This window comes from Anolis carolinensis, chromosome 1 (assembly GCF_035594765.1).
Source record: "Anolis carolinensis isolate JA03-04 chromosome 1, rAnoCar3.1.pri, whole genome shotgun sequence".
Classification (NCBI taxonomy): domain Eukaryota; kingdom Metazoa; phylum Chordata; class Lepidosauria; order Squamata; family Dactyloidae; genus Anolis; species Anolis carolinensis.
This window is the reverse complement of record NC_085841.1, coordinates 281,477,073-281,503,401: the sequence shown is the minus strand read 5'-3', so window position 1 is coordinate 281,503,401 and position 26,329 is coordinate 281,477,073. Positions and strand designations below refer to the sequence as shown.

At 38.7% G+C, this 26,329-nt stretch overlaps 1 protein-coding gene and 1 long non-coding RNA gene across 3 annotated transcripts in view; one reads left to right on the top strand and one right to left on the bottom strand.

Moving 5' to 3' along the window:
- Positions 1-26,329, bottom strand: part of dcdc1 (doublecortin domain containing 1) — a 366,393-nt gene that overhangs the window by 10,239 nt on the left and 329,825 nt on the right. Inside the window, exons 31-39 of the mRNA XM_062979386.1 lie at positions 25,444-25,629; positions 23,562-23,765; positions 21,657-21,864; positions 14,888-15,043; positions 13,044-13,145; positions 10,609-10,745; positions 8,007-8,186; positions 6,888-7,038; positions 2,121-2,230 (exon numbers count right to left, since the gene is read on the bottom strand). Coding sequence (XP_062835456.1) covers positions 2,121-2,230; positions 6,888-7,038; positions 8,007-8,186; positions 10,609-10,745; positions 13,044-13,145; positions 14,888-15,043; positions 21,657-21,864; positions 23,562-23,765; positions 25,444-25,629 — 1,434 coding nt within the window. The remainder of the gene's footprint in view (positions 1-2,120; positions 2,231-6,887; positions 7,039-8,006; positions 8,187-10,608; positions 10,746-13,043; positions 13,146-14,887; positions 15,044-21,656; positions 21,865-23,561; positions 23,766-25,443; positions 25,630-26,329) is intronic.
- Positions 7,262-26,329, top strand: part of LOC134299024 (uncharacterized) — a 49,922-nt gene continuing 30,854 nt past the window's right edge. Inside the window, exon 1 of one of the 2 annotated variants that reach the window (XR_010006190.1) lies at positions 7,262-7,549. This is a non-coding gene — a long non-coding RNA (uncharacterized LOC134299024). The remainder of the gene's footprint in view (positions 7,550-26,329) is intronic. The other variant, XR_010006206.1, reaches the window with a different exon arrangement.

Below are 26,329 nucleotides of genomic sequence, written 5' to 3'. Positions count from 1 at the left end.
TATGTACATAGCATGGCCAGTGGTCTGTCACTGCTGATTTACATTTGCATCACCTTAATGTTTCCATAGCAGCAGGAATTACATTTCTCAGAGAAAGCTGTCAGCATCATAGATGTTTGGTGGTACTTTAGCTTAATCATAAAAAATGGATTCCTGCTGATAGTAAAAAAAAAAAAAGATGAAAAGAAATCAAATTTGTTTTCCCCATGAAGCTGATTCAAATTGATAAAGGTATAATCACCGGAAATTACCAACTTTATTAAAAAAAATTGGGAGGCTACAAGACATTGACATAATCAGGTATTTTAGACAACTGAATATGGTATTTTTTATCCTGCAATCCATAAAATGTATTTTAAAAAGCTTTTTAAAATCCTGGCTATTGGGAATAGCTTACACTGAATATATTTAATAGAACTGTTTAGTGTTTACTACATTTTTGATTTTAGCTTTTGTCATTTTAATAGGCTATCATTCGTGGCTGAATATGATTGCATTCCAAGCGTAGGGTCTTGGCGGTGGGTCTGTAGGTGACACCAGAGACCTCTACAGATCTTCAGTTCTTGTATGCATGGGGGAAATATACGGCACGAACTGGCAAAGACAACAGGCCAGTTCATAATAGATCTATGAAATCTTGAACTTAAAAGAAAATCACTGAATTGGATAGATACTATGGCAATACCCATAAAGCAATGGCATGTTAAGAGCCCATGTTACCTGCCTTGATTTAATTCATATTTTGAATATGGATTCACAGAGTAGCTGTGTTAATGGGTTCTAACCACTTTAAGTGGGATATAAATGCTAATATGAATACTGATACAATTAATCAATTATTCAGCTAAAGGAGAGGGAGACAGATTTCATATACACTACAATGAACAGCACTGAATTGGGGTGAGGTCCTTCTCAAGTTATTCCACTCTGGGTTATCCTTTTATTTAATACACATGAGTGTAGCTATGAGAGAAGATCGCTTAAGAGTTAAAATTCTGATTTAGCACAGGTAATGGGGTGTAGTCATCCATGCCATGGAGACAGAATTTCACCCAAGGAGACTCTATTTGTATAATCACTTCTCTTAAAAAAATAACCTACTACGTTGAAACAAATTCTGCCTCTTGTGGCTTCAAGAATTCTGCAATAATTAATTGTTTTGGCCCCTTGGTTCCATTTCTTTCACTGGAGAAACAGCTTCTATCCAATTATTTTAAAATGTTTTGAAATGCTCTAGAAATGGAGTTCTGAGCTATGAATCTCTCCCAATGAGATCTCCCTCCCAGCATAAATGGCATCAGGGAAATCTTTAATCGGGTTCAGTACAGAACTCCCTGCAGTAAATGCTAACAGCTATGTCACATTAATGGCTTTCTATGACAAAATGTAAGTGGGAGAGTTAATGCAATACTCAATGTAAATGAGCATTTCTCCCATTCTGAATTTACTCACACATGGCTAGTGATTAAACTGAATCTTGGTTCAACAAAACAACTGTATCAGTACATGAGCACATGTTGAACACACTCCTGGGAAATGCATAGAGACATTCAGCGTGCACAGTACTCACAGGAAATGGTGGAAAGAAAGTATACTTTATGAGCATGCCATGAGTTACAATCACATACTGACAATTAAAAACCAAATGAGCTCAACGAGTACTGTCTTACTAAGAACCCAGCAAATGGTGTCAATGACTGTAAATATATCGGACTAAGTTGTCCATCCCAATACGACTATGCAACATTGAACAAGCTTTACAAAATAGACTTATGTTGCTGATTTTGTATTTTGAAGTCAGTTTCTTGATATAATGAACTTGCAAAGGGGTCTGGGTAAAGAAGGGGCCTCACCTAGCTTACAAAACTTCCCGATGCTATTATTTCTACTATACCCGATGTACTGAAGATCTCACAAGAAACATTAAAGAGTGCAGCTGATACCAAATGGCACTGGATTAGACTTTATTCGAAAGTGGCCATGCCGAAGGTCCACTTGCCCTAAATACTGTCTGCAGAGTCTGGGCTGCAACAGACGCTCCCTGGCCCATTTTACAAAAATAGCAATACATAAATTGAAGCCAATAATGCATTATGAAATAAAACATTTTAATATCCCACCTTCTCAGTAATCTTTTCTGATGGTGAGACAATAATGTTGGTAGATTCTGGGCCTTGCTGCTTCCGAATTCTGGCATAAAGTGCTCTAATTTCTACTTCATTCTTCACGGCTGAAATGACAGTTTACACATTTTAGTGATGAAATTGATATCCCTAACAATCTCTTACAAAACGCCCAAAAAGAACTGATGGCTGGAGTACATCAAAGGCCCATTGGGTCCAGCACTCTATCCACAGAATATGCCAACCTAATGCGTATGGCAGCCACAAAGAGGATAAGTGTTCACTATCTTCCTCCTTGCCATGCTCTCCAGCACCTGGTATAGATATATTCTTGGTATGGTGATTGATAACCTTCTATTCCATGTCTCTTGTCTAGTTCACCTTTAAAAGTATCCACTGTAGTGATCATCACTGTATCTTGTGCTAGTGAGTTCCACTGTTCACCTATGGTCATTCTGTGAAGAAGCACTCTTTAAAATCTCCCCTGAATCTCCTGCCATTGATTTTTAGGTGACTGATCTGGGGTTTAGTGTTGGTCTACCAATCCAGTTTCCCCCTAGCAGTTACAATATTAAATGGCTCTATTGTAGATTTGCGTGAAGCCCAAAGGAGTGGATCAATGACAAATCAGATAGGATAGGATTAGATCTCATTACCTTAAAAGGGGCGGGGGATAGATAAATGCCATAAACAAACAAAGAAACCTCCTACAAATCATATTGTAATTATTTCTTCCAAGGCCTTGATCATTTTGGTTGCCCTTTTCTACAGTTTCTTGTACAGTAGAGTCTCGCTTATCCAACACTCTGTATTATCCAACACAATCTGCCTTTTAGTAGTCAATGTTTTCAATACATTGCAATGTTTTGGTGCAAAATTTGTATATACAGTAATTTCTATATAACGTTACCATGTATTGAACTGCTTTTTCTGTTGATTTGTTGTAAAACATGATGTTTTGGTGCTTAATTTGTAAAATCATAATGTAATTTGATGTTTAATAGACATTTCCTTAATCCCTCCTTATTATCCAACATTTTCGCTTATTCAACATTCTGCCAGCCTGTTTATGTTGGATAAGTGAGACTTATCATCCAAGATGTCTAATATGACAAGTTGCAACTCTTACTTTGCTGTATGGATCTTAGTACCATACCTAGCCATGGATGAATATATAGTTATATGCACAGGGTATTTGAAAAAGAACTGCCTAGTTTTAAGTTAAAAGGTAAGGTAAAGGTTTCCCCTGACGTTAAGTCCAGTCATGTCTGACTCTGGGGGTTGGTGCTCATCTCCATTTCTAAGCCGAAGAGCCGGCGTTGTCCGTAGATGCCTCCAAGGTCATGTGGCCGGCATGACTGCATGGAGCGCCGTTACCTTCCCGACGGAGTGGTACCTATTGATCTACTCACATTGGCATGTTTTCGAACTGCTAGGTTGGCAGGAGCTGGAGCTAACAGCGGCTGCTCACGCCGCTCCCGGGGTTTGAACCTGGGAACTTTCGGTCTCCAGCTCAGTGCTTTAACACACTTCGCCACCGGTATTTATAGGACTACAGTCTTAAATGTATCTAGTCAATTTGGATTATCTCTTACTATATCATTTAAACATGGACTATTGATATGTCTCTGTTATTCTTTATCAATGCAGAAGTCTTGCCCTATGCCTATTGAGATCACCACTATCCCAAAAAGCAGGAAAGCCATTTCCACCCTCTTTGGAGTAGCATTAATGTGCTATGCCTGATCCAACATTTGTTACATTGATGCAGGTTTATGATGGTTTAGCAAACTGCTACCTACTGATATATAGACACAGTATCGCTCATTTTATTGCATTTTTTGGATTCTGTAGCAAATGCAAAGAATGCATCATATATACTGTCCAATTTGTATTGATTATACAATAACAGCCTGTTCATATTATACAATAAAACTGAAGGTATTGGTGACGGGGCAAGAAATCAAATGATCTTCAGAAAATAAGGAAACATCTTCAATCTCATAAAATGTGTAAAGTCAGCTATTTAAAATAGGGGGCAATGAAAATAAGATTACAGATACTTGAATTGGAGAAAACGTGGAGCAGAGGCACATCTATTACGCATTGGGCACAATGCAGAGAAAATTTGCACCTCAGAGCTTGTCCAGATAACATTGTTCACTAGCCACATGGAGTCTTATCTATAAAAAAAACCCCTCTATATAGCAGTTGTATAACATTGCTGGGCTTATTAGAGAAGCTAGGATGTCAGACAACTATCATGTGTGGCATTTACTAAACATCGACTATGCATTATGTTCAATAGTAGGGGCAGCACAAATATGCAGATAATCTCTGAGTCCTAATTTGCAGGCATTTTCCCTTTCTCCGAATTATGACATTTGCCTGTAGTTTCCACGAGAAACCATAGTGCCTTTAGCTAACTCTTCATAGCTAATCTGCAGAGACCAGAGATGACAAACAACATGATATATGAAATTTCCACCCAAAAAAATCGTAATTACATGGAAGGTTGCCTTGTTCAACAAATCATTTGCCAAGGTGCCCCATATACCACAGTAAGTAAACATGTTGCTTGGATCAACCTTGTAGGAGAAAAAGAAACTGACAGCACATCCACGCTCCTACAATTTGTTTTCCTCTGGTCTCCTTGTGGAATGTTCCCATATTTTTCTCCCCTGCCACTCCTTCCTTCATATTGCTTGTCAGGAAACCTGTTATGACTACCCATTGGGGGAAACTCCTTACAGACTACATAAACCACACGGAATGCACTGAATACCATGGTCAGAACTTCTCTATTATCTGAATAGAATCCATTCTTGACACCTTTATGTTCTAAAGATAATGTGGGAACTGTAAGGGGGATATAAATCAGTGTGTTTTAAATTATAAATGATTTCTACATAACCACTATAACAGAGCTACTTTTTAAAGGTTCAGAACTAATCTCAGAAGTGCTAGGAATGCTGACATTTTATATTTCACTAAAAATGTGTCTTATTTTTATGCTACTTCAGAAAAAAGGACCAAACAATGTTAGCAATGAAACAGTTGGTGATGTGATAATCAAAATTATTCCCTTTGTTTTGTACTCATTATTAACTTGGGCAATTTTTTAAAAAGTGAGAAAATGTTTTATTGTATTTTTAACAAAAGCATCTCTGCTGGAATAGTGTAGACTGATATCAGCTAGAATTTGACTTGGTTGAGATATAATATAACATTTTAATTGTAAACATGAACTGAACATCCAATAGGCCAGCACCCAATAGCTACAGGGGCACCACTCTACCAAGTCCCTTGATTTTAAAAAAGGGAGGCAAAATGGTTAAATGTTTCCTGTGTTTCACGGCCAATTATTTCATCTTTGCCATCTTGTCTGCTGGGTTTTTTTTCTGTGTGTTTTCTTGACATTTCCTGACTGCTTGTCAGAAGGCCTGCTTTTGGCAAGTGCTAAGAATCCCTGGTTGGACCTTTACACTTTAGCCAGACTGGCATTAACAGCTACTATTTATACAACTTTCTTGGCTGTTGTGGCTTGTATGTTTCCTGCTGCTGCTCTTTATTAAATGAGGAAAGTTGAAGGGAGAAAATATAATCAGGTAGAATCCAAAGGAGGATGCATCTATAGAATCCCAAGCCATTCAAAAAAGTGAGAATGATATATCAAAATCACCACACAAATGTGAAGCCAAATTTTTCTTAGGGTTCCTTTGTTACGACTTTGTTTAAAAGAAGACATGCCTAGGTTGGTCCTTTGGGGATAAGATAAAACAGATTTGGACAAAAGGATTAAATCTCCCACTACTGGCTAATTCTTAAAAAACTTTAACCCCAGCAAATTAACATAGTAAATTTATAAACATCTACTCAAACACAAGCCCTGTTGAATTTAGCTGAATTTAATACCAGGCAATGATGTCCTAAATTGCAGCCTAAACAAAGCAGGAGTGGATAAAAAAATCTCACCTTCTCTGGAAAGAAAGGAGGTTAAATGATCATTTTTGCTTTTTCTTTAGATAGGGGAACATTTAGAAACTGCTGAAATATTTTTGGCAAAGTTGAAGGTAAAATCCTATAAATCTTAAAAACAAGCTGCTGATGTGATGCAAAATCTTTTAAAGTTGTCACACTGAGCCTTACATTAACCGTCTTAAAAAAAAAAACACTGAGAAGAACAAAGCCAGGTAGAAGTGCACCCAGAATACAGTGAAATGAAGGAATGTACAACAGGTAGCCTTGCATATGCTCAGCTTCCAGAAAAGAGAGCATGCAGTCACATTCAGATGTATATTACATGGGGTAGAGGAGGGTTTATTCCTAGGTAAATGTGCATAAGACTGTAGCTTTAATGTCCATGCAGAGTATGGTAGTGCATGTTGTTTTCTCATCCCTCTGCAAAATGTTGATATATTTTCAACTTGTACTGAGAGTATATGGGAATTCTGGAACAATCCCTGGCAGTTTGGCAGGGAAACGTGTTCTATAGCTGTAGCAAGTTTCATGCTGAAAGCTCTAATGAGGGAGAAAGAAGCCCCTGAATTTTCCCCATTGGCACAATTACTTAACGAAAAAGTAACAAAAATTGTTATATCATTCAGTTATAGTTATAATTATTTTAGAAATACTTTAGAATTGACTCACCACCACCCCTAATTTAGTAATAATTTAGTAATGAGTACTGAAAAAAATGTCATTAATCGTGCAGGTGTATAAATAATTCCAACAAGATCTTTTATTATATGGGATATAAAGTACCTTTTCTGCTCATAAAAGGTTGTCCAGCAGAAACACAAACAATCATGTCTCTTTCTATTTCATCCCACGTTTGCAGTCTCTCACCAACAGTTGTATAAAGTATATTTGCAGGCTGTGGCATTTTTAGCTGCACTGTACAGCTGTCAAGTAACTGAAACATTAAAAAAAAATCCATTAGTTTATAGGTTCGAGTGATAGAAAATTCTTCATTTGGGTTTCAAATTGAAACCTTGAGACCTTGAAGAGCTATAGTCATATTAGATATTAGCCGCAGTATTAGGCTAGACAGACATGTACATGTAACAACACACGGTGGCTTTTTATTGAGCTATAATAGCACAAAAATACATGCAACTGTATTCAGTGGCACTTATTCCCAGATAAGTGTCCACAGAACCTTCTAGCTGGTTACACAACTACACCATTCTGACAACAGCAGAGGCACCTGTGATGTCAAGAAGCTCAGAAGGAGATTCATGACCAGTTAAGAGAGGTGGTGGCAGCAGCAACACAGAAGAGGTGAGATGCAGGCTGCTGTAGCAGAGTAAATGCATTCCTGGGCTATCTAGACAATGACTCTGGATTTGGCTACTCCAGGACAGGTCTCTAACAGGCTAAATTGTCTGATGTAGATGAAGCATAGAAAGAACCAGCAGACCCTGGTGAGTAAACTTCAAAAACCAGGCCTCCTTAGTACAAGTGTGTGTGTGTGTGAGCACACACATACTTGTGTAGGTGGGCAATAGCAGTGGCTTGACTTCTCTCTCCTTGACCTTCTTAGAGTAATGGCAGCACAGGAAGCAAACAGAGAAGGCCTCTTGGCCACAGGGACTTTACTTGAACTCCAGGTGGATGCTCCTGTGATCAATGATTGTGTCAGTAAGATGGATAGTACTTGTAATTAATATGTTGGACCAAGAAACTTGGACTGAGTGTGTAGAGTAATATGAACTGTAATCCATTAACAGAAGTTTGGATTACAGGAGACTTCACATATAGAAATATATTTGTATTATATTTGTAATACATTCAACTTCCCCAAAAAAGTAATTCCAAGCTATGGTGAACTACAATATATTAGAAAATTATTTGGAAAAAAATACATATTTTCTGCTTTACCTCTGTAATTGTTTTCCCCCAGGCATGAGCTCCCTGCTCAGCTGTACCGCCATTTGCATAAGCCCACACTCTTTTGGCTGCAGGCTGTTTGTAGAGACTTCTTTGACCTTTTATAAGCTGTTTGGGAGAAACTGGGGAACTTCTTTTGACCTGTAATGCTTGAAGCTCTGAAAGATGCATCTAATTGTGAAAAACAGTCATTTCAAAATGTAGAATGTGTGAGAACATTCTTGTATGCAGCAAAATGAAAACAAATGGCAACAGCTGAGGAACTGAACCATCCTTGTACCATGCTACATTTATATACAGCTCTATTTGATCATATTAACAAGGACAAATAATTTAAAACACTGTCTTTGTTGTGACTGCGCCTTCGGGGATTATGGTTGATGGGGATGGAATTCGAAGAGGAAGAAAAAACCCTCGTGATGAGGGTTCACTGGAGGAGTTGCGCAGGAAGCGACTTAGAGAGCTATATGGGGGATCTTCTGAGGAAGATTCAGATGGGGAGATGGATGCTGAGGAACAGGTGGTGGCTGGGGAAGCGGGCACTGAATGGGCACAGCCAACGGAGATGTCTGGGGATTTGGGGTCTATGGATACTTCTGAACCTGGGGTTTCTGCAGGAGCTGATCCCAATTGGGATGCTTGGAGAAGGGAGGATGGTTCTTTAAGTGTTCATGGGGCTAAGTGTGGGCAGGATGATTGGGACTCCGACGAATTGCTAGGTACTCCAGATCCACGAGCTCTAGCTGTGTGGAGCTCAGACTCTGAGTAGATTTGGGACACCTGGTGTTTGGGTGTGAGTGTTTGGTCACCCAGGAGGAAGGGGAATAAAATGGGAATGTTTGGCCACTGCACTTTGCGTGTGGCAAGGTGTTGCTGAGGCGCCATTGGGATCTCTGTGTTTCCATGAAGACTGGACTTGGACTATGATTTGAATCTGCTGTTATCACCTAGCTTGGCTCTCGCTGTGTCTTATCGTGGACCTGTTTTGGATGACTGCACCCTCTTCAGACCTTGGATCGGAATTTGACCTTACTACTGCCTTCGTCCTGTGATTGATGACTACTATCGGCTTTTGACTCCTGGCTTGCTCTTTGGACACCGCTGTTATCTCCTGACCTGACCTTGGAATCCCGGACGACGTCTTTTCACCATCCTTTTGGAGCCTTCGGCTTTATCCACATTGTGGAAGCAGTCTACTGCATTCTTAGTTTGTTTGTTTGTTTCCTGACCAATTTGCTGTTTCCTTTTGGGAACTGTTCCTTTGAAAACTACAGAGCCGGCTGGCAGGGCTTGGACTCAGAAAGTGCAGTTTGCACTAAGTTTGTTTAGCTTTGTTTTTATCTGCTTGTGTTGCTGAATTATATTTTTGTTTGAACTGCTCTTGAAGCACTGATAGTGAAGTCTTTCAAGGTTCTTTTCTGTGTTAACATTACCTTTTGGCTTATCTGCTGAATAAACTCTATTTTTGTTCGCTAATTGGCGTCTGACTCTTGACAGTCTTTACAGGTTTATTTTTGAGGTTCCAGAAGATTTTGTTTCTAAAGAAGCTGGATAGCTCTGAGGCTACAGAATATACACAGAGGCTTGGGAGACAGGCATTACAGGGCAATGAGGGTGGCATTCAGTTGTAACTGCTCATTTTAATCTTACAGGGCTCCCTTGAAGAAGAGTTCCACAAACTTATGATGTAGATATGCATTTATACTTTACAACAGTGCTACTCAAAGTAGTAGTCTTTCAGTCCTGGCCCTGAGCCATTGGCTGCTCGTTACTGGCAGTTTTCCAGGGAAAAAGAAATTATTATAGCCAATAGGCAAAACTGTGGTGCTTGTCTTTGACACATTGAAAAACCAATTGCTTGTCTTTCATGTCAGATAGCCCAAGAAACATTGCTTTAGAGTACTTTGGTGCACAAATGATATTATACAAACCACAATAATTGTTGTTGTAGTAGTCATCACCATTGTGAGAATAGTAAAAACACTGCACAACCTCCTGAAGAAAACATTGATTTTCTATTGCAAGATTCCTGTAGCTTTCTTTCTTACATATTTTGGTTACACAATATAGCAACAGTTATTAATTACAATAAGACCATATCACATTAGCCAGGTGAAGCATTCCAGAGAAGCTTCGCCAGAGAACTGAGGGACAGTAGGGCGAATCTGCCGCCCCGCATGCCACTCCCTGGCAGTACCACTTTCCCATAACATGAAGCCATGCGAAAGCTTCCCATGTTGTGAGAGAAGTGTCGTATGACACTGCCATTCTAGTTATGAGTGGGGGCGGTGGGAAAGTGTACTAGGATACAACAGAATACATCTTTTAGGAACCATCCAGAAATTTAAAGGAAAGGAATCATTGTAGCAAAAATTTTCGGATAAGATAACCAGAGAAAACAGTAAATATAGAGACTTTTATACTTACCCTTTCTTCTCATTTTATATAAAAATAAGGATATTTATGCTTGCACCTTGATTCTTAACACATAAGACCTGTAGTTGCAGTGAGGTCTCGTTCAATAATTGCTTTTTGATAGAATGTGTGGTTTTCCTCCCCTCATCAAAAATGCAACAAAAATAAATTGTCATACCTCTGTACGTTGTATCATTTCCATGAGCTTCATCTCTTCTTGTGTTTCTTCAGTCCAGCCTCCTTCTAGAACAACAGGCTGGAGAGGGCTCTTAGTAGGTACCAAAGTAGCAGCTTCAGATTTTGCTATACGCCGCCCTAAAACAACAATGGACTAAAGACTTATTTTTGGGGGAAAAATCAGCTTGTATTGTGAGAAGGGGACTCAGTTTATTACTCTAAGAGAACAAAAAGCAAAGAAAACCAAATGTATACTATGCCTCACATAAAGGAAGAGTGGAGAAGGTATGGCATCCAAATGTTGGGACTGTACTTTGCATCAGAACTACCCAGCATAGCCATTGGTGAGGAACAATGGGGGCTGCAGTCCAACAAAGTCTAAAAGGCCATGTGTTCCCCAGTCCTGACAGAGATGTCTAATATTCCCTACACAAAGTGTAATTTTGGTGTAAAAGCAATTCCTTAAGCAGTTTTTAATTTAAAAAATATACTCCCCTGCAATATTTTTTATTGCAATGTTGATGCATAAGATGTATGGTTTGCAGATTTTCTAACAAGAGTCTTAATTAAAGAACTGCATTTGCTTAGTAAAACTTAATGAACCTCAATGGGTACAGTCCAACTCCTTTCTTCTCCCAATGCATGATTTCCATCAGCAAAACAGGGACAGTTAATTTCCAAATCTGTTATGGACGATTGGAGGGAAAGCTTTAATAAAGTGCAGGGCACTTCAGTTTGCTGAATATTGTACCCTTTCCCATTTGATTGACAGCAGACAGTGCTACTTTCTCCATTGGTGGAGGAAACTCTGTTAAGGCAAAGTTTAAAATATACTAACACTTTGAAGAAGGATGGAGAGAGGAAGGGAGGGAGGGAGAAAGAGGGCATATTTTCTGGGATAGACAAAGAAGGCAGCAGTGGTACAGCTAAAACATGGTGTTTTGAGGTAAGGTCAAAGTTTTCAAGTGAACACCTGATTAGACTATATATAGCACATATGCTTTCATTCTCTCTGTCTGAATGCATGTTTTTCTAAAACTTCTAAGACTTCAGATTTCACTTACATTGTGTCCACACATGCGCGCACACACACACACACACTTTTAAATGAGAGCGTCTGATGTTCTTATTCCATGAAAGGCATCTTACTGAACCTATGCCAATATCCTATTCATCTGGACAAGAGACAAGGGAAAACCAGATGAACACCAGCTACACAGAAAACAATGTGACAAGAAAGAGATGGATGTGCAAAATATTTTACCTTTTGCTATGACATTTATTGCATCAACTGCAGAACTATAGAATCCTCAGTGCAAATATGTCCCAGTGAGAATATCTCAGAAGGAAGCACTTAATAGATGAATTTAGTTGATATTAAGCTAAATATATTTTTTTCTTACCAAGTGCTAACAATTAATTATGAAAAATAATGTGTTGGTGGTAATGATTTAATTTTATCTATTTCCCCACAGCCAACTAGGTTCCCCAGGCAATGTATAACAGATAAGAGCATTTAAAACATTAGAGAGAGAGAGAGAGAGAGAGAGAGAGAGAGAGAGAGAGAGAGAGAGAGAGAGAGAGAGAGAGAGCAAGCATTTAAAACAAATTAAAACAACTTCTTAAAATAGTTTAAAAACTGTTAGAGCAGCCACCTCTTGCTCCAAAAGTCACACAAACCATCACAGTCTCAGGAAACACCTATGTTAACCTTGAAATGGAGGAGGCGAATCAGTTATGTGGAGGTGGCATGGCACGCACAACTTATTTGGGTTAACATGGCCATGTTAACAAAAGTCACAAGTTACTCCAAATTCTCTCCTGGATGTCTGGAGTGACATCGACAGGAGCACAGCATGTTTGAAGAAAGGAGGGGGGGAAGGAGAAGTGATTTTCCCTCTCCACCCTCCCACATTACTTTGGTGCCATGGCAGATGTTACTCCAAGTGACGAGTGATGGACTAGCCATGTCATCCCCACTGTCCCCTGCTATGACAATAGAGGAGCATTAAGGGTGGTTGCCCGACAGCACAGAACTGTTTTCAGTGCTGCTGAACAGTCAAAACCATCCCAGAGCCAATCCAGATTGGTCCTGGAATGAAGGGTCTGTGTAGATGTGCCCTTAGTTGCCTACTGGTATCTCAAAAAGGACGAAAACATCTTTGTTTCCCCTTGGGGGTAATTCCACATTAATGGAGCTACTTCAGAGAAAGCTACATCAGGTACCCATCAACCTAGCATTGTGGGACATGTAACAGGTCCTCTTACTGAGGAGTTCAAAATTTGGACTGGCTCACATGGGAAGAAGAGGTCTTTCAGACAGCGATTTATTTCTCATGTCAGAAGTAAACCGAGGGTACAAGTTGTAATGGATTTGCAAACATAGAGACAACACTGAGTGATAGCATTCAGGACTGTACACACTATGATACTCACCTTGCAGTTGTCTAATTCTGTGCTTCATTGTATCTAGGTCTGCCAAAATTTTATCTTTCTCCAGCCACTTTTGTCGTTCTTGTCTCTTGTTGTTTTGCAAAACTATAATAAAATATACACATTTCTAGTATAGTGTCATTTACAGTTTTTTTTATAACAAGTCTATAAATATTGTCAGTTGTCATGATTGGTTCTTTCAGCAAATAGTTAAAAACCCTGACACAAGCCCCATTTAAACGGGCCACATGAGTTGCCCTGGAGTGAATTGACTAAAATGGAATATATTGCTTCCACATGATGCATAGGGTTCATTTGCCCTAGTGTGTCCTCCTGCATTAAAAAAAGAAAGAAAGAAAGAAAGGAACGGGATACCCACATTTTGAGCAAGTGTAAACAGTTGGGCTATTACATCTACAAAATGCAACACTGTTACTTATTTTAATTTTGCTATCCTATGTATGCTTTCACTGAAGCAGGTACTATTGAAGTAATGGGGTCTTAATTCTAGGAGAACATACATAGGCTTGCTTGGTCAATAATTGTTGGGTGTCATCCTGGACTCTACAAGTCTCCAGTCCCCAATGAGTAGCTAGACTAGGAAAACAGGATTAGAATGAGGGATTCCTTTCTCTATTCCTATGCATGCCATCCTAGAAGGGGCTTTTTGTCTCTACTCCTCTCTTCCTGCTTGCTACTATCTCCTCCCCATTTGATTGATATAGCAATATGATCTCTTTGAGGTATGAGGTAACTTCCTATTAGTGTTAAGATTTGACCACATGATCGGCCTCCATTTTTTTCTTTTCTTTGTCTCCTACTGTGAGGATGCACCTTGCCATTTTCCAGGCAAGATGTAGCTGCATGCACATTATTGATATTTTACTTTTTACCTTCCTTAGAATATGAGATTTAGAAAGTTAGTTAGCTCCAAGAACTTTCCTATCCAGAATGTATTTCTTTTACTTCAATAAATACATTTGAACTTATATTTTTGGCTCTGCAATCCTATGCCATCCTAAGCAACAGAGGCTTATCCCAACTCACCACACGTAAGTTTCTGCTGGTTGGGAAATGTGCTTCTGGCACTCTGCTATATTTTTGGTGGAATCACCCCAAGAGAGGGTTATTTTGAGTCTAACCACTCAATAGATTCTCAACAATAATAGTTTTATTAATTAAAAATTGATCACAGTTTTGTTATAATATTTTTATTATTGCTCAGTTTAAAAAAATTATACCCCTCCCAAGGAGGGTATGACTAGTTCTACTCATCTCTGCATATCCAAGATTTATCTTATTTCAACAGCATCCACACATCCTGTATTACAAACTGAAACTGAGGGTAGTTTAAGCCTGCCATAACCAATTGGGAATGAAGGTCTGTCCCAGCTGAGAAGGCGAGGGAGCCAGCCTCACAAACAAGTGATGGGGATCCACACTGAAACTTGCACTCTAGGAATATCACATTTCCATCATGTCAATGGTTCCCAGTACACAGGGTGGGGTTTCAGAGTTCAGCAGGCAACAGACAGATTGTCTGATGCTTGGATCTGATCCAAATATGGGGTTTATGCTTATTTGTGAAAGCTATGGCCCTTATAACCTCACCAGTGGACACCACAATATTAAAATATCACAATTTCCATCAAAGTAACATAATATTCTAGCTGCTGCTGGAACAGAATTGATTATTGCTTATAATCTTATTGGTTAGTCTCAATTTTAGCCAACCTGTTGAATTAATTGATGACTGATGAATAGGTAAATCATATTCATTGAGTTTACTGTAATTCGGACTAATAATTGGATTCAGGCTGAAGTCTTCATTTTCTTGTGGGACTTACAGTCAAAAGGCAGAAAAGGTTCTCCACTGGAAACCCAGACTTCAATTGGATTTCTAAGAATGATGGTGAGTAAAACATCATCAATCAAGTTCAAATCTTCTAGAGTCATCACTGATGATGGGGACTTGGTCTTCATTTCCTCCTCTTCTGTTTTCTCTTGACAGAGAGAAATTAATAGAAAGATTTATCTTTAGATATTCGGACTGCTGTTACAATGTCATTTTTTCAGTTTCTGATCATACTTTATCCTAGTTTTATGCTTATTTCTTATACTAAATATTTAAGGACTAATGCATGAGGTAGGCAAACCAGCATTGAGATCACAAGCTTATAATTGTTGGTTTGCCTCCTCACCATGATTTTCTGGGCCCTAGCTTAAAAAAAAACCCATCAGTAGCTTCCAATCCTGTGATGTTCTTATCCCACTTGGTGTATTGGTCTATTTTCCTTCTATGCAGGTATGCTGACAATAAAATGATACTGGTGTGATATTCTCCACCCCAGGTGGGATTATGAAGGAGTGCAGAAGCCCATTGCGGGACTATAGATTGGAGAATGAGCGCCATTGCACTACTGAACAGAGGTGTGACATCACGGGTTCAGTGCATCATGTGTCAACTATCAATGATAATACAACTATAGTGGAATAGCAGGTTCACATGATAAAATCTTAAGATTCATCCATAGTGAAGCAAGCACCTAAACTAGAATACCATAATACCAGGTACTGACAGGTAGATGGGACTCTTAGTCTTAATTCTATATTTCTCACTGCTCATATACAAAGGATCAGATCAGGAGTCTTAAATATATTGTTTTCTGACACTTAGTACCAGTATTTGCTGACACCTCAATTAGATTTTAATGTCTCTGCTCTGTCATTCTTCATACTTGCCTTAGCCATCGTACTATGCATTATGATCAGAGGTTTCCATCCACTCCGCAAAATAAACACTTCATTAAGTAACTATCAAGAATAAAGAGTTTATTTATACAATAGGTCGCCACTACATTTACCAAGCTTCAAAGACATCTCAGTCTTTTATTCTTCTGGGGGGGGGGGGGGGGAATATGGGCCACTGCCCAGCTTTGCTTTGCCAAACTGGTGATTAAGCATAGTTTTTAACCTTTCCTACCTTTTGTTTTACATTTTTGAACTGATGGGATAAGAATCTGTAAACTCAGTAAGACATTGAAGAATGCCTAATATAAAGCAGTGGCAAACTTTTAATGAGAAGCTTCTGGTGGGCTAGCATATTGCTTAGGAAATCAATAGGCAAGCCAAAGAGAAAAAAGCAGATAAGATGAGTCCTTTTTATTAAATACATCGAATAAAGATTAGAAAATAATATATAGGAAACAAATAAATGAAAAGGAAATATAGCAATGTGAAATATCACCAAAAGTAAACTAGCTCTAAATTAGAAACATGAAATAGAAATAATGGAGAAAATGGGTCCCTTGTAGATAATGATCAAATGCACAGCTTTGGCTATATAGAGCTCTCACTAAAATAAATACTGAAGTCTTTAAAAAAAAACACAGCCAAGATCAATACCACACTGGGCAGGAAGGATAAACTTAACAAGAGATAAAAATCCATAAATTTGTTTACAGTGTTACTTTCATAAAACACATTTTAAAAGACAGCCATATAGGTCCATGAGGGTAAAAAACAAAATCCACAGTTGGATTTAAACTATGTTTCTAAGGACCATGTAAAGTGCCACTAAGGGCAAGCTGCTCTCTCCATTTAACAAGGAAAACATACTTTAAACCAGAAGAAATAAATGTTTTCTTTATGATTTGAAAGTGGTTTTTTCCTCCATTTTATCAAGAAAAACTGAATTCCAGCAAACACTGGAAAAATACATTCTGTAATGATAGCCATGTTGATCTGTTGTAACAAAATAATTTAAGAGACTTCCCCCAGGAAACTCAGCTACTAATGTGAAAGTCATCATTCTTTAAAAATAATAAAACTGAAATTTCTAAACTTGAAATTGTTAAACTACAATTTATGGTTGGACTAGCTTATTAATCCGGCATTGCCCAGGTATGCCTTTCCTAATGGGACCATTTTTAAAATGTTGAAGCTAATTGACTTCATCATACGTGCTGCCGGAATTGCCACAGATTGTGGCGAATCTAGTGGTCCCTGGCATGGGGAACTCGTCGCTCCATGCCATGCATTGCTGGGCACCCCCCAACCTTATTCCACAGGGGGTAGCATCTACCACCCAGTTTCCCCCATTGATCCCAATAAAACATGGGAAGCTTCTTATGTTGCTGCGGTGGCAGCACATACCAGTTCCTCTGCAATTTTGCAACGGAGCCCCATCGCAACTAGTTCTGCATTGTTGGATGGGAGCCAGTGGGCACAGCCGCAAAACTGCAGAGACCTGACGTATGTCACTGAAAACAGCCCCATCTGATGAGGTTGAATGAGTATTTCTATTAAATAGCATTAGAAAATGCATACCCAGGCAATCGCAGTTACATCAGCTAGTCCGGTAATAAACGGTAATTGTTTTGAGTGAGTCACATTCGCTTGGCCTCGGAGAAAGGTCTAATCTACTTCTAAAGAAATGCTTAAATTATTGCGTTGAACAAGTTATACTCTTTTAGCCTTGAACACACTCCCTCAGCCTTAGAAGAAGGTATAGGTACATAGTCATAGACCCGGTATTTGTCTCAGTTGTTTATTTCAGGTTTTTGTTTTGTACCCTCTATCGGATGGAATGAAACAAAAGACCCCTTTTTGAACTAAAGAAGGGGTGAAACAAAAAAAAGTTGCACAGTTACCATTTCTTTGTTTGGTTTTCGGGCTGCATGGCTTCCCTCACACGGCCCCAGGAGTCCTTCCGCATGCCTCAGAAGAGGTGGTGGTGGTGTTTGGGTTAAAAGTGGTTGATATGCCCTCCATGTGTGGCAATTTTCACCCCTCTAGCCCTAAAATGGAGGGGAGGGGGGAACCTGGGATGCCCTGGGAAGACCACCCATTGCCACCAATGATCTGAAAATTTTTGTTCTTTTGGATGCGGAATGAAAGCCTATTCGGAAAGGCGCCACATTTTTGGAAGCGGCAAACAAAAATGAAACAAAACTGATAGCTATGTCATACAAATGCACATGACTAAGTTCTACAAATGATTTTTGTTATCACCTCCCCCTTTCAAAATATTTTAAATAATTTGAATGCTTCTCTTGACCAGTGAAGAAGTGCTGGCCATGGTTTCAGGCCTGTTGTTTTTTGGTTGTTGGTAGGAGTCATGCTGGGCCATTTCTAGAAGAGTTCATTTTGTCAGCTGTTGCATGGGGCACCATGGTCTATTTTGGGAGGGAACCCTCCAGGTTTTGCCTGCTCAGGCTCATGGTCTAATCACCCAAAAGGCACAAGATCTGGTCTCTTCTTGGAACCTGAGTAATCACCGTCTTTCAATCTCTGAGCAGGAAACAGGCACACATGAACAAATGTTTATATATATATATATATATATATATATATATATATATATATATATATATAAATTAGTTACTTCCTGGCCTACTGTGGCTGACTGCTGTAGCCTTCAGTATGGTTTTACTATTTCTTATTAGTTTTCTGATGGCTCTCCAGGTTTTACATGCTCATGTGACCCAAAGGCCCAATTCCTTCCTGTTCTTGGAAGCCAAGCAGTTTTGAAGATTTCATTTAAAGACAGCAGTTAATACCTTCTATTTATATTGAAAGGAGAGATATATTCTATCTATACCAGCTGTTAGGAGTTGGGGAGTGGGTTGAAGTCCAAAACACCTGGAGGACCAAAGTTTTCCCATGCCTGGTATACACACATAGCTATAGGCTCTCTTGTGATTTTTATTCTTTGGGGGGGGGGGGCATACTCTAAAGGGCTTTTTAGTTGAACCCCCACCAGTATAGTAGGGATAATAAAGGTTACATGTTCCAGGTTTGGTCCAGAACCATCAAACCATATAGGAGCCTTTGTAGTTCAAACAAACATACATACACACATACATACTTTGACCTATGTAGATAGCTAGCTAGCTGGCTAGCTAGATGATAGCTAGCCAGCTAGATGATAGCTAGCTAGCTAGACAGGCCCATAGCCAGGATTTTGATTCACCGGGGGGGGGGGGGCTGAGTTCGAATGAGAGAGGATCTCCCCTAGCAAACCTTGTGTATCGTTATTCCAATACCCCCATGCATATGGGATATATTGAGCATAGTGATCAGATCATGACATGAATGAACATAACAGTTTAAATAATAAATGTAAGGCCTTCTCGCGGACCACCCTGAGAATTTCAGGGAGGGGCTGAAGCCCCTCAAGCCCCCCCACCCCCGGATACATGCCTGTAGCTAGATGATAGCTAGCTAGCTAGATGATAGTTAGATGATAGCTAGATAGGATTTGACCTGTTATGAATTTATGCAGGCCATGCTAATGTTTTAAATCTTTAACTGTATTCAGCTTGCTTGCATTTTAAGTTTTTTTTTTTGCTATTAAAATAGAACAACCAGGCAAGAAATGTAGAAAATAAGTATAGCAAAGCACTGCCATCACTAGGGCTGGTGTCACCCAGTGCAGTAACTCATGATGTCACCATCATGGACCTCCTCCCATATTAGACCGTATACAATACTGTACTCAGCTACTTGAGAATTTGACAATATCAGCAGCTATTAAAAGAACAGAGGCAATGAAAGAGTGTGTGCTTATAGCATGTGCACATGAAGCCATCTGATTTGAACTATCATTGTGTGTTGTTTATTTGTTCAGTCACTTCAGACTCTTCATGACCAGCCCACCCAGAGCTCCCTGTCAGCTGTTGCCACCCCTAGTTCCTTTCAAGGTCAACCCAGTCACTTCAAGGAAGCCATCCATCCATCTTGCCCTTGGTTGGCCCCTCTTCCTTTTTCCTTCCATTTCCCCCAGCATCATTCTCTTCTCTAAGCTTTCCTGTCTTCTCATTATGTGGCCAAAGTATTTCATCTTTCCCTCTAATATCTTTCCCTCCAGTGAGCAGTCAGGCATTATTTCCTGGAGTGTGGACTGGTTTGATCTTCTTGCGGTCCAAGCACTCTCAAAATTTTCCTCCAACACCACAGTTCAAATGCATCTATCTTGCTTCGCTCAGTCTTCCTTATGGTCTAGCTCTCGATGGGAATACTATTGCCAGTGTGATCATTGTAATTGGGTAATAATGAAAGCTCTGACAGTGTATACCCATTAGAGGATTCAAAAATAAATTAGTGTAGTTTTAACTATGCAAATGTACTAATACTATACATGTACACTAAAATACTTATCTAGTACATTTCTGTTGAAATACTGCACAAAATATTTCAACAATCATTTAGTTTCATCCCCACTGATAGTGTTACTCAGTACATTTTGTAACTCTTGCTCACCCGTAGTGATGCCACTGTAGCAAAAATATATTATTAATAAAATAAACATCTAGTCTTATTTTGGGTCCAGACACACAGTATACATTAAACCTTATGTTTCAAACCAAAACCACAATTCCTTGAACGTTCTCATCCTTAAAACCCAATGCATAGCATCTTTATTCTCCTCCTCCAAACTAACCCTTTTATAATAATTCTGACTCTCTAACTCTATTTTATCCTGCTTTTTATCTTTTTCTTTAACAGTCCATGGTATCTCAACCAAGGTTTTCTGGAACCCTAGAATTCCATGAGAGGTTGTTAGGGATTCCATGAGAGATTGTCACTGGGGGAAAAAAACCTTTTTGAACTGTAGATATAATTATTTTATAAGCAGAATTTCAATTATTCCTCTAGGGTTGAAAATTTGTTCTAATAATAATAATTATTATTATTATTATTATTATTATTTTATTTTTATACCCCGCCACCATCTCCCCAGAGGGACTCGGGGCGGCTCACAAATATAAAACCAGCATACAGAGTATCAAATACCAAAAACACACAAATAAGATTAAAAGGCATAAAATAAAATCACAGTCATTATAAAACACATGATAAACACAGCAATAAAATCATACCATGGACTGGGCAAAGTGCACTGAGTGAAACTTGTAAACATGAAGGATGTTAAGGTGCTATGAGATCATGGGGGGAACCTTAAACTGGGGTGAACCCTGTGGCTATGTCGAGGAGATTAACCAACAGGTACAACTGGTCAGAAGTAACCGCTAGTACAAGGGTTTAGCGTATAGTGGGCAGTACTTACTCAAAGGCCTGTGTGAAGAGCCAGGTTTTCAGGCTCTTCCTGAACACTTCCAAGGTGGCAGCTTGCCTAATTCTAGGTTACCCATAGGCTCCCTTTCACAACATTCTGAATGCTGTAATTGGGTGGTTCTTAGCAAACACTCTCAGTTTCTCACTTTATACTTCAGAATTTCTTCTTTCACACAAATATATGCCAAATGTATGTACTTCCAAAATGAAAATGTTTATGTAAAAAGAGGGTTTAGGCCACTAAAAGATTTGTGATAGGATGCACTATCCAAACTATGGAAGCAACCTTCTAAAATGAAACAAAACAAAATTAAATCTTTGCTCAAATACAGACTGCTAGGGTTAATCTTTCTTCTGTGAGGCTCCATTATTCTTTGTGAAATACAAAAGTGAAAGATTTCTGAGAGATTTCTTGGCAACATACCAAAAAAGAGACTTCCTATAGCTTTTATTACACAAAAGACTTGGCTCTGTGAAGCTTGATAATCTACATGCTAGTTAAATACAAATTTAATTGGGATTTGGCTGATATTTTACCTCTCATAGAAAACACAGATGCATTTTCACTGGGGCCAGGAACAGCAGTTGCTCCTTCTTTTCTTTCTTCAGACTCTTGCTTTCTGAAGTAATCCCTCACAGCACACAAGACTAAATCCTGAAGGGTAAGGATCAAAGTCCCTTCTCTGGTGTATAGTCTAGAAGCTGATCTGTTAAGTTCAAGCTGTTGTGTGCATAAAGAGAGTAGCTGAAGAAGGGAAAAGGTTAATAACATATCATTAAAGTAGCTAATAGAAAACACTTAATAAAATACTTATCATATTATCATTCCCAAATTTCATATATTTAAGTATTAATTTACAACACTGCTGCCATGCCTTTCCTCCAAGGAGTTTAATCAGTGTACATACTGTATCCCTTCCCATTTTGCATTCATAAAATCCCTGTGAGATTGGTCAAAGGCAGACTTCACTGACCACGTTCTACACCTGCCGTTATCATCATGCTGGTTGGAGACAATGGGAATTGTGATCCGATATGTTTGGAGGACACCATGTTCAGAAAGTTAGGCTAAGAGACAATTACAGTTTTGAAGTCCAACATTTAGATACAACATATATCCTTTCTGCCAGATGGTCTGCACATATCACTGGCTTGAGGAGGTAGGGAACTACTAATACAAATTTGCATGTATATATGCAGTTGCACAGATAGAAATAGCTATGAATTCCTTGTCTCTTCCAAAGTTTGGTTTTAAAAAAACACCTTGGGGCTTGGTTTGCTGAGGTAGCACTATAGTTTAATGGGCAAATTTACTCCTCTCTGAAATCTTGGTGTCACAGACTTATTGTGAAATAATGCTCGTTCACTGGCACACTGTAGCTGTAAAAAGTGAAAAAGAAATGATACATGTTGGAATTAAAAAGAAGCCCACATGAGTGTGGAACAAATGTTGAGCTAGTGCTGGTAATGACAACAAAATCATTGAGGACAACATAAATGCCATGTGGAATAAAAACCACAACCAGAGAACTACAGCAACAAATACCAACCTCCTGATATATTCTTTAACTTTTACAGGATCTCATAGTGTTTTACTTTGGGGGACCTCTGTGTGCCTGCTGTCTCTCCTTAAAAGGGAACTGGCTCCGTAGAGCTGCTTCAAACTTCTCTCTGCATAAGAGAAGCTTGTTTGATGCCCACATTGCCATTTCAGAGTTCTTCAATTTTTTGCATTGCATGTGTGTGTTATATGTTGCATTACTGCAGATCCCTAGGTGTACTCAATTACTGAATATATTCTTATAGCTAATAGTAATTTATTACCTATAATTTTTAAATGAAAAGATGAAAGATAACACACACAATCATGCTGCATTTATGTTAACCACTTTAAATCCCTTGCTGGGAGAAAAGTGGAAAACAAATTAAATGTTATAGAATCATAGAGTTGGAAGAGAACACATGGGTCATCTAGTCCAACCCCCTGCCATGCAAGAAAAGCACAAAGTACCCATGACAGATGGTCACCTAGCCTCTGTTTAAAAGTTTCCAAAGAAGGAGCTTTTTGGTTTTAACTGTGACTTCATTGTGTTATTTTACAATTCTTAATTTCTTTATAGTGTCTAAAGAAATTAATTTACACGGACTGTTCAATAATTAATTACCTAAATAAACAAGTAAGCAAATGCATATGGAAGGTTTCAGAGGAGTTGTAAACTAATCTTTTTTATACTATCAACAAAATTATAGAAACACTATATGTTTCAATGTGTTGTATAGAAGAAGATACTTTCTTGTAATTATGTTCCTTATTCATGTAGGATCCAAAAGAGAAGAGATACGTGTGGATTTCACACAGGGAGATGTAAATATGAGATTATGATCTGTTTTGTTCTGTTTCATGGTTATTCACTGATTGTCCTTGCAAGGATTGTTACTCACCAGTGGAAAGGTACTCGCAATGATTAGTTGCCCATTTTTGTAACCAGTTCCATTTTTGTATGCAATTATTTTTACAGCTTTTTGATTGACAGCTGCAGACATCTTTTCTGAGATATTGTGTGATGAGGTTTCTGCCTTCAAAGATGCTAGAACTTCTTCTAAATAACATAAGGTAGATTCAGCTTCGGAGGTGGATAAGTCAGTCTTTAGGATAAAACAGAATAAGATCTAGTCATTACTTTTCTAATGACTACCATTATTCATTTCATACTAAATGAAATTCATACAGTTATATGAAAGGGCATTTTAAAAGGTCATTTCACTTTGAGATATTATTCTTTATGAGGATGTGAAGATATACAAATATGGACTGCACCAGGTTATAAGCCACAGTAGACATAGCACTGAACTGCTATAAAGCAGCTAGTTGAAATATGCATATTGGCCAATCCTACATCACAGATGTACTAGCTAATGTAGTGTCTCCTCATCTCACTCCACAAAACTTAACAGTCAATTGCTGCACCAAGGAATTGAGGTCTGTTCTGCTAGTCATCAGGATGTAGTGTTCCTGCAAGTGATCTGTGGTGCGATGAGGAGTTGCAACAGCCATCCCACAGGACAGATAACTGGTGGAAGGTGGCAGGAAACTTCCTCCTACTGTACCCCGATTACCAGCAGGGCAGTATTTGTCACTTGATGTAGTTACCAGCTATTAAAGAGGTGAGAGGCATATGAAATTGTGGCAATAGTGTCAGAAATATAACAGTTAACAGTTGAACAGTTAACAGCTCAACAGGATGAAATATGATATATTTAGACATAACCATGAGAACACACTCCATGTATTGCTGGATTACTGTGATATTAATGGAATAACTACTAACAGCAAAAAGGAAGGTACATATATCTACAAACCCAATAGAACAAAAATGGTGACAGACATTTTCCACATTCCAATTCAATAAAACAAAATATGGACTGGGATGGATATTCAAGATCATCTTTACCCTTGATACATAATATTAGCCTTTCAACAAAAATGCTTCATACAAGCCCATACCTCTCAAATTAAACTGTGGAGAATGCAAAAACCGCCGGCTACCCTGTCACTTGTACCTAGCTGAATATCCTCCTTCCTGGCCCCAAAGCTATAATTATTTTCCAATTCTCTTTTTACTTCTATTCTTTGTAATAATGCCTTAAAAGCTGCTTGATGTGTGATGTTTTATCACCTGTGCTGGCAATCACTATCTCTGTCCCCAACAGCCATTCTGTCAACCGTATTCCATCTTGTTCACTTTTAATAGGATTATAAGCTTTGGGGGAATGGTTCTTTTTACTTGATGCAGTGCATCAATGAATGAAAACCATATAAATCACAATCACCCAGGAAATGCAACTATATATGCAAAATATAATGTATGAAGATTTAAGCATAATTGGTGAGTAGCTTTTATGTTGGGGAATTGGAATCATTGGCCTTTTTGCCTCTGCCCAAAAGTGGCAACCCCAACTTTGCCCTTATATACTATTCTTCCCCCAACATAACCATCAATATTGTTTAAAAGGAACAAGAAGTGACTTGTGTTCAATGGAAAAGTGGGTATGACCCACTAAATGAATTATAGTTGTATTAAGCCTTGATCAGGACATTGTGCCTCATAGATACTCAAACCCCCAGCAACTAACAGGGAAACTTATAAACATGTACTGTAGTTAGCAGGACCTGGACCATAGTACAAGTATTTAAAATCTAATTCTGTACTAATATCCAACTTCAAATACATATTTTGGGGGATATTTCTAAGCAGTTTATAGAGAATGACACAAAATGGTTACAGTACAGTTAAGACAGACAGAAAGACAGGCTACCACAAACCTTTGTAACATCAAGGCACTTATAGGGCCACACGGATAAATGTTTCCCTCCCTCTGAACCAGAAGCACAGAAGAACACAGTCCCAGGGGACAACTTTTTCAGTTCTTTCTTTCCTCTTAAGCTTCTTGCACAAGCCAAGCATATCATGACCTTCTCCTTTCCAGATGGTGAAAGAAAGTAGTAGCCCTAGAAAGAGTAATGGTCAAAATTCTCCAAAAATGAAACAGTAGATTCAAAAGCTAAGGTACAAATGTTAATTACGTATTTCTGATTTTTTGACATGAACAAAAAGTTTATGTTGCTACTTAGGGCTTGTTTCTGTACACTGTTTTGTTTTGACATTATATTTGTTTTAAAAACAACATCTGTATATCCATGGAAACGGCAGCATACATTAACCTTATAGGAGCATGCTACCACCTTAGAGCAAGACTCAACTTATGGGTTGTGTGCAGGATTGAATGTGACTTCTCAGCCTCCCTAATTGCCATCAATGTCCACTCAAATTTGAAAAACACCCCAAAGTCTTTAAAACATTCAAACATGCTCTTTTGGCTTTTCCTCACATTGAAATAGCAACACCCTGCTCCCCGTCCACAGTTTAAGTATGACCAGGTGTGACACAACATCATTTTAATTCACCAAGAGTTTTGCAAATGCAGTTTGCCTTGCTTTGAAGAGTGGCACCCTAAGTCTGAAGGCTCATCTCATTTGAATTAGGCCAGCAGCATGGGATATTACAATGACTATGGCATAAAAGATATCAATAAAGAGAGAGGATCCTGGATTAATAGCTCCACCCACCTTGCAATATTTAAATATTAGATATTGCAACACAGGAGGGCCCCACTGAAAGGCATCCCCCCATATGTCACAGTATGCAGAA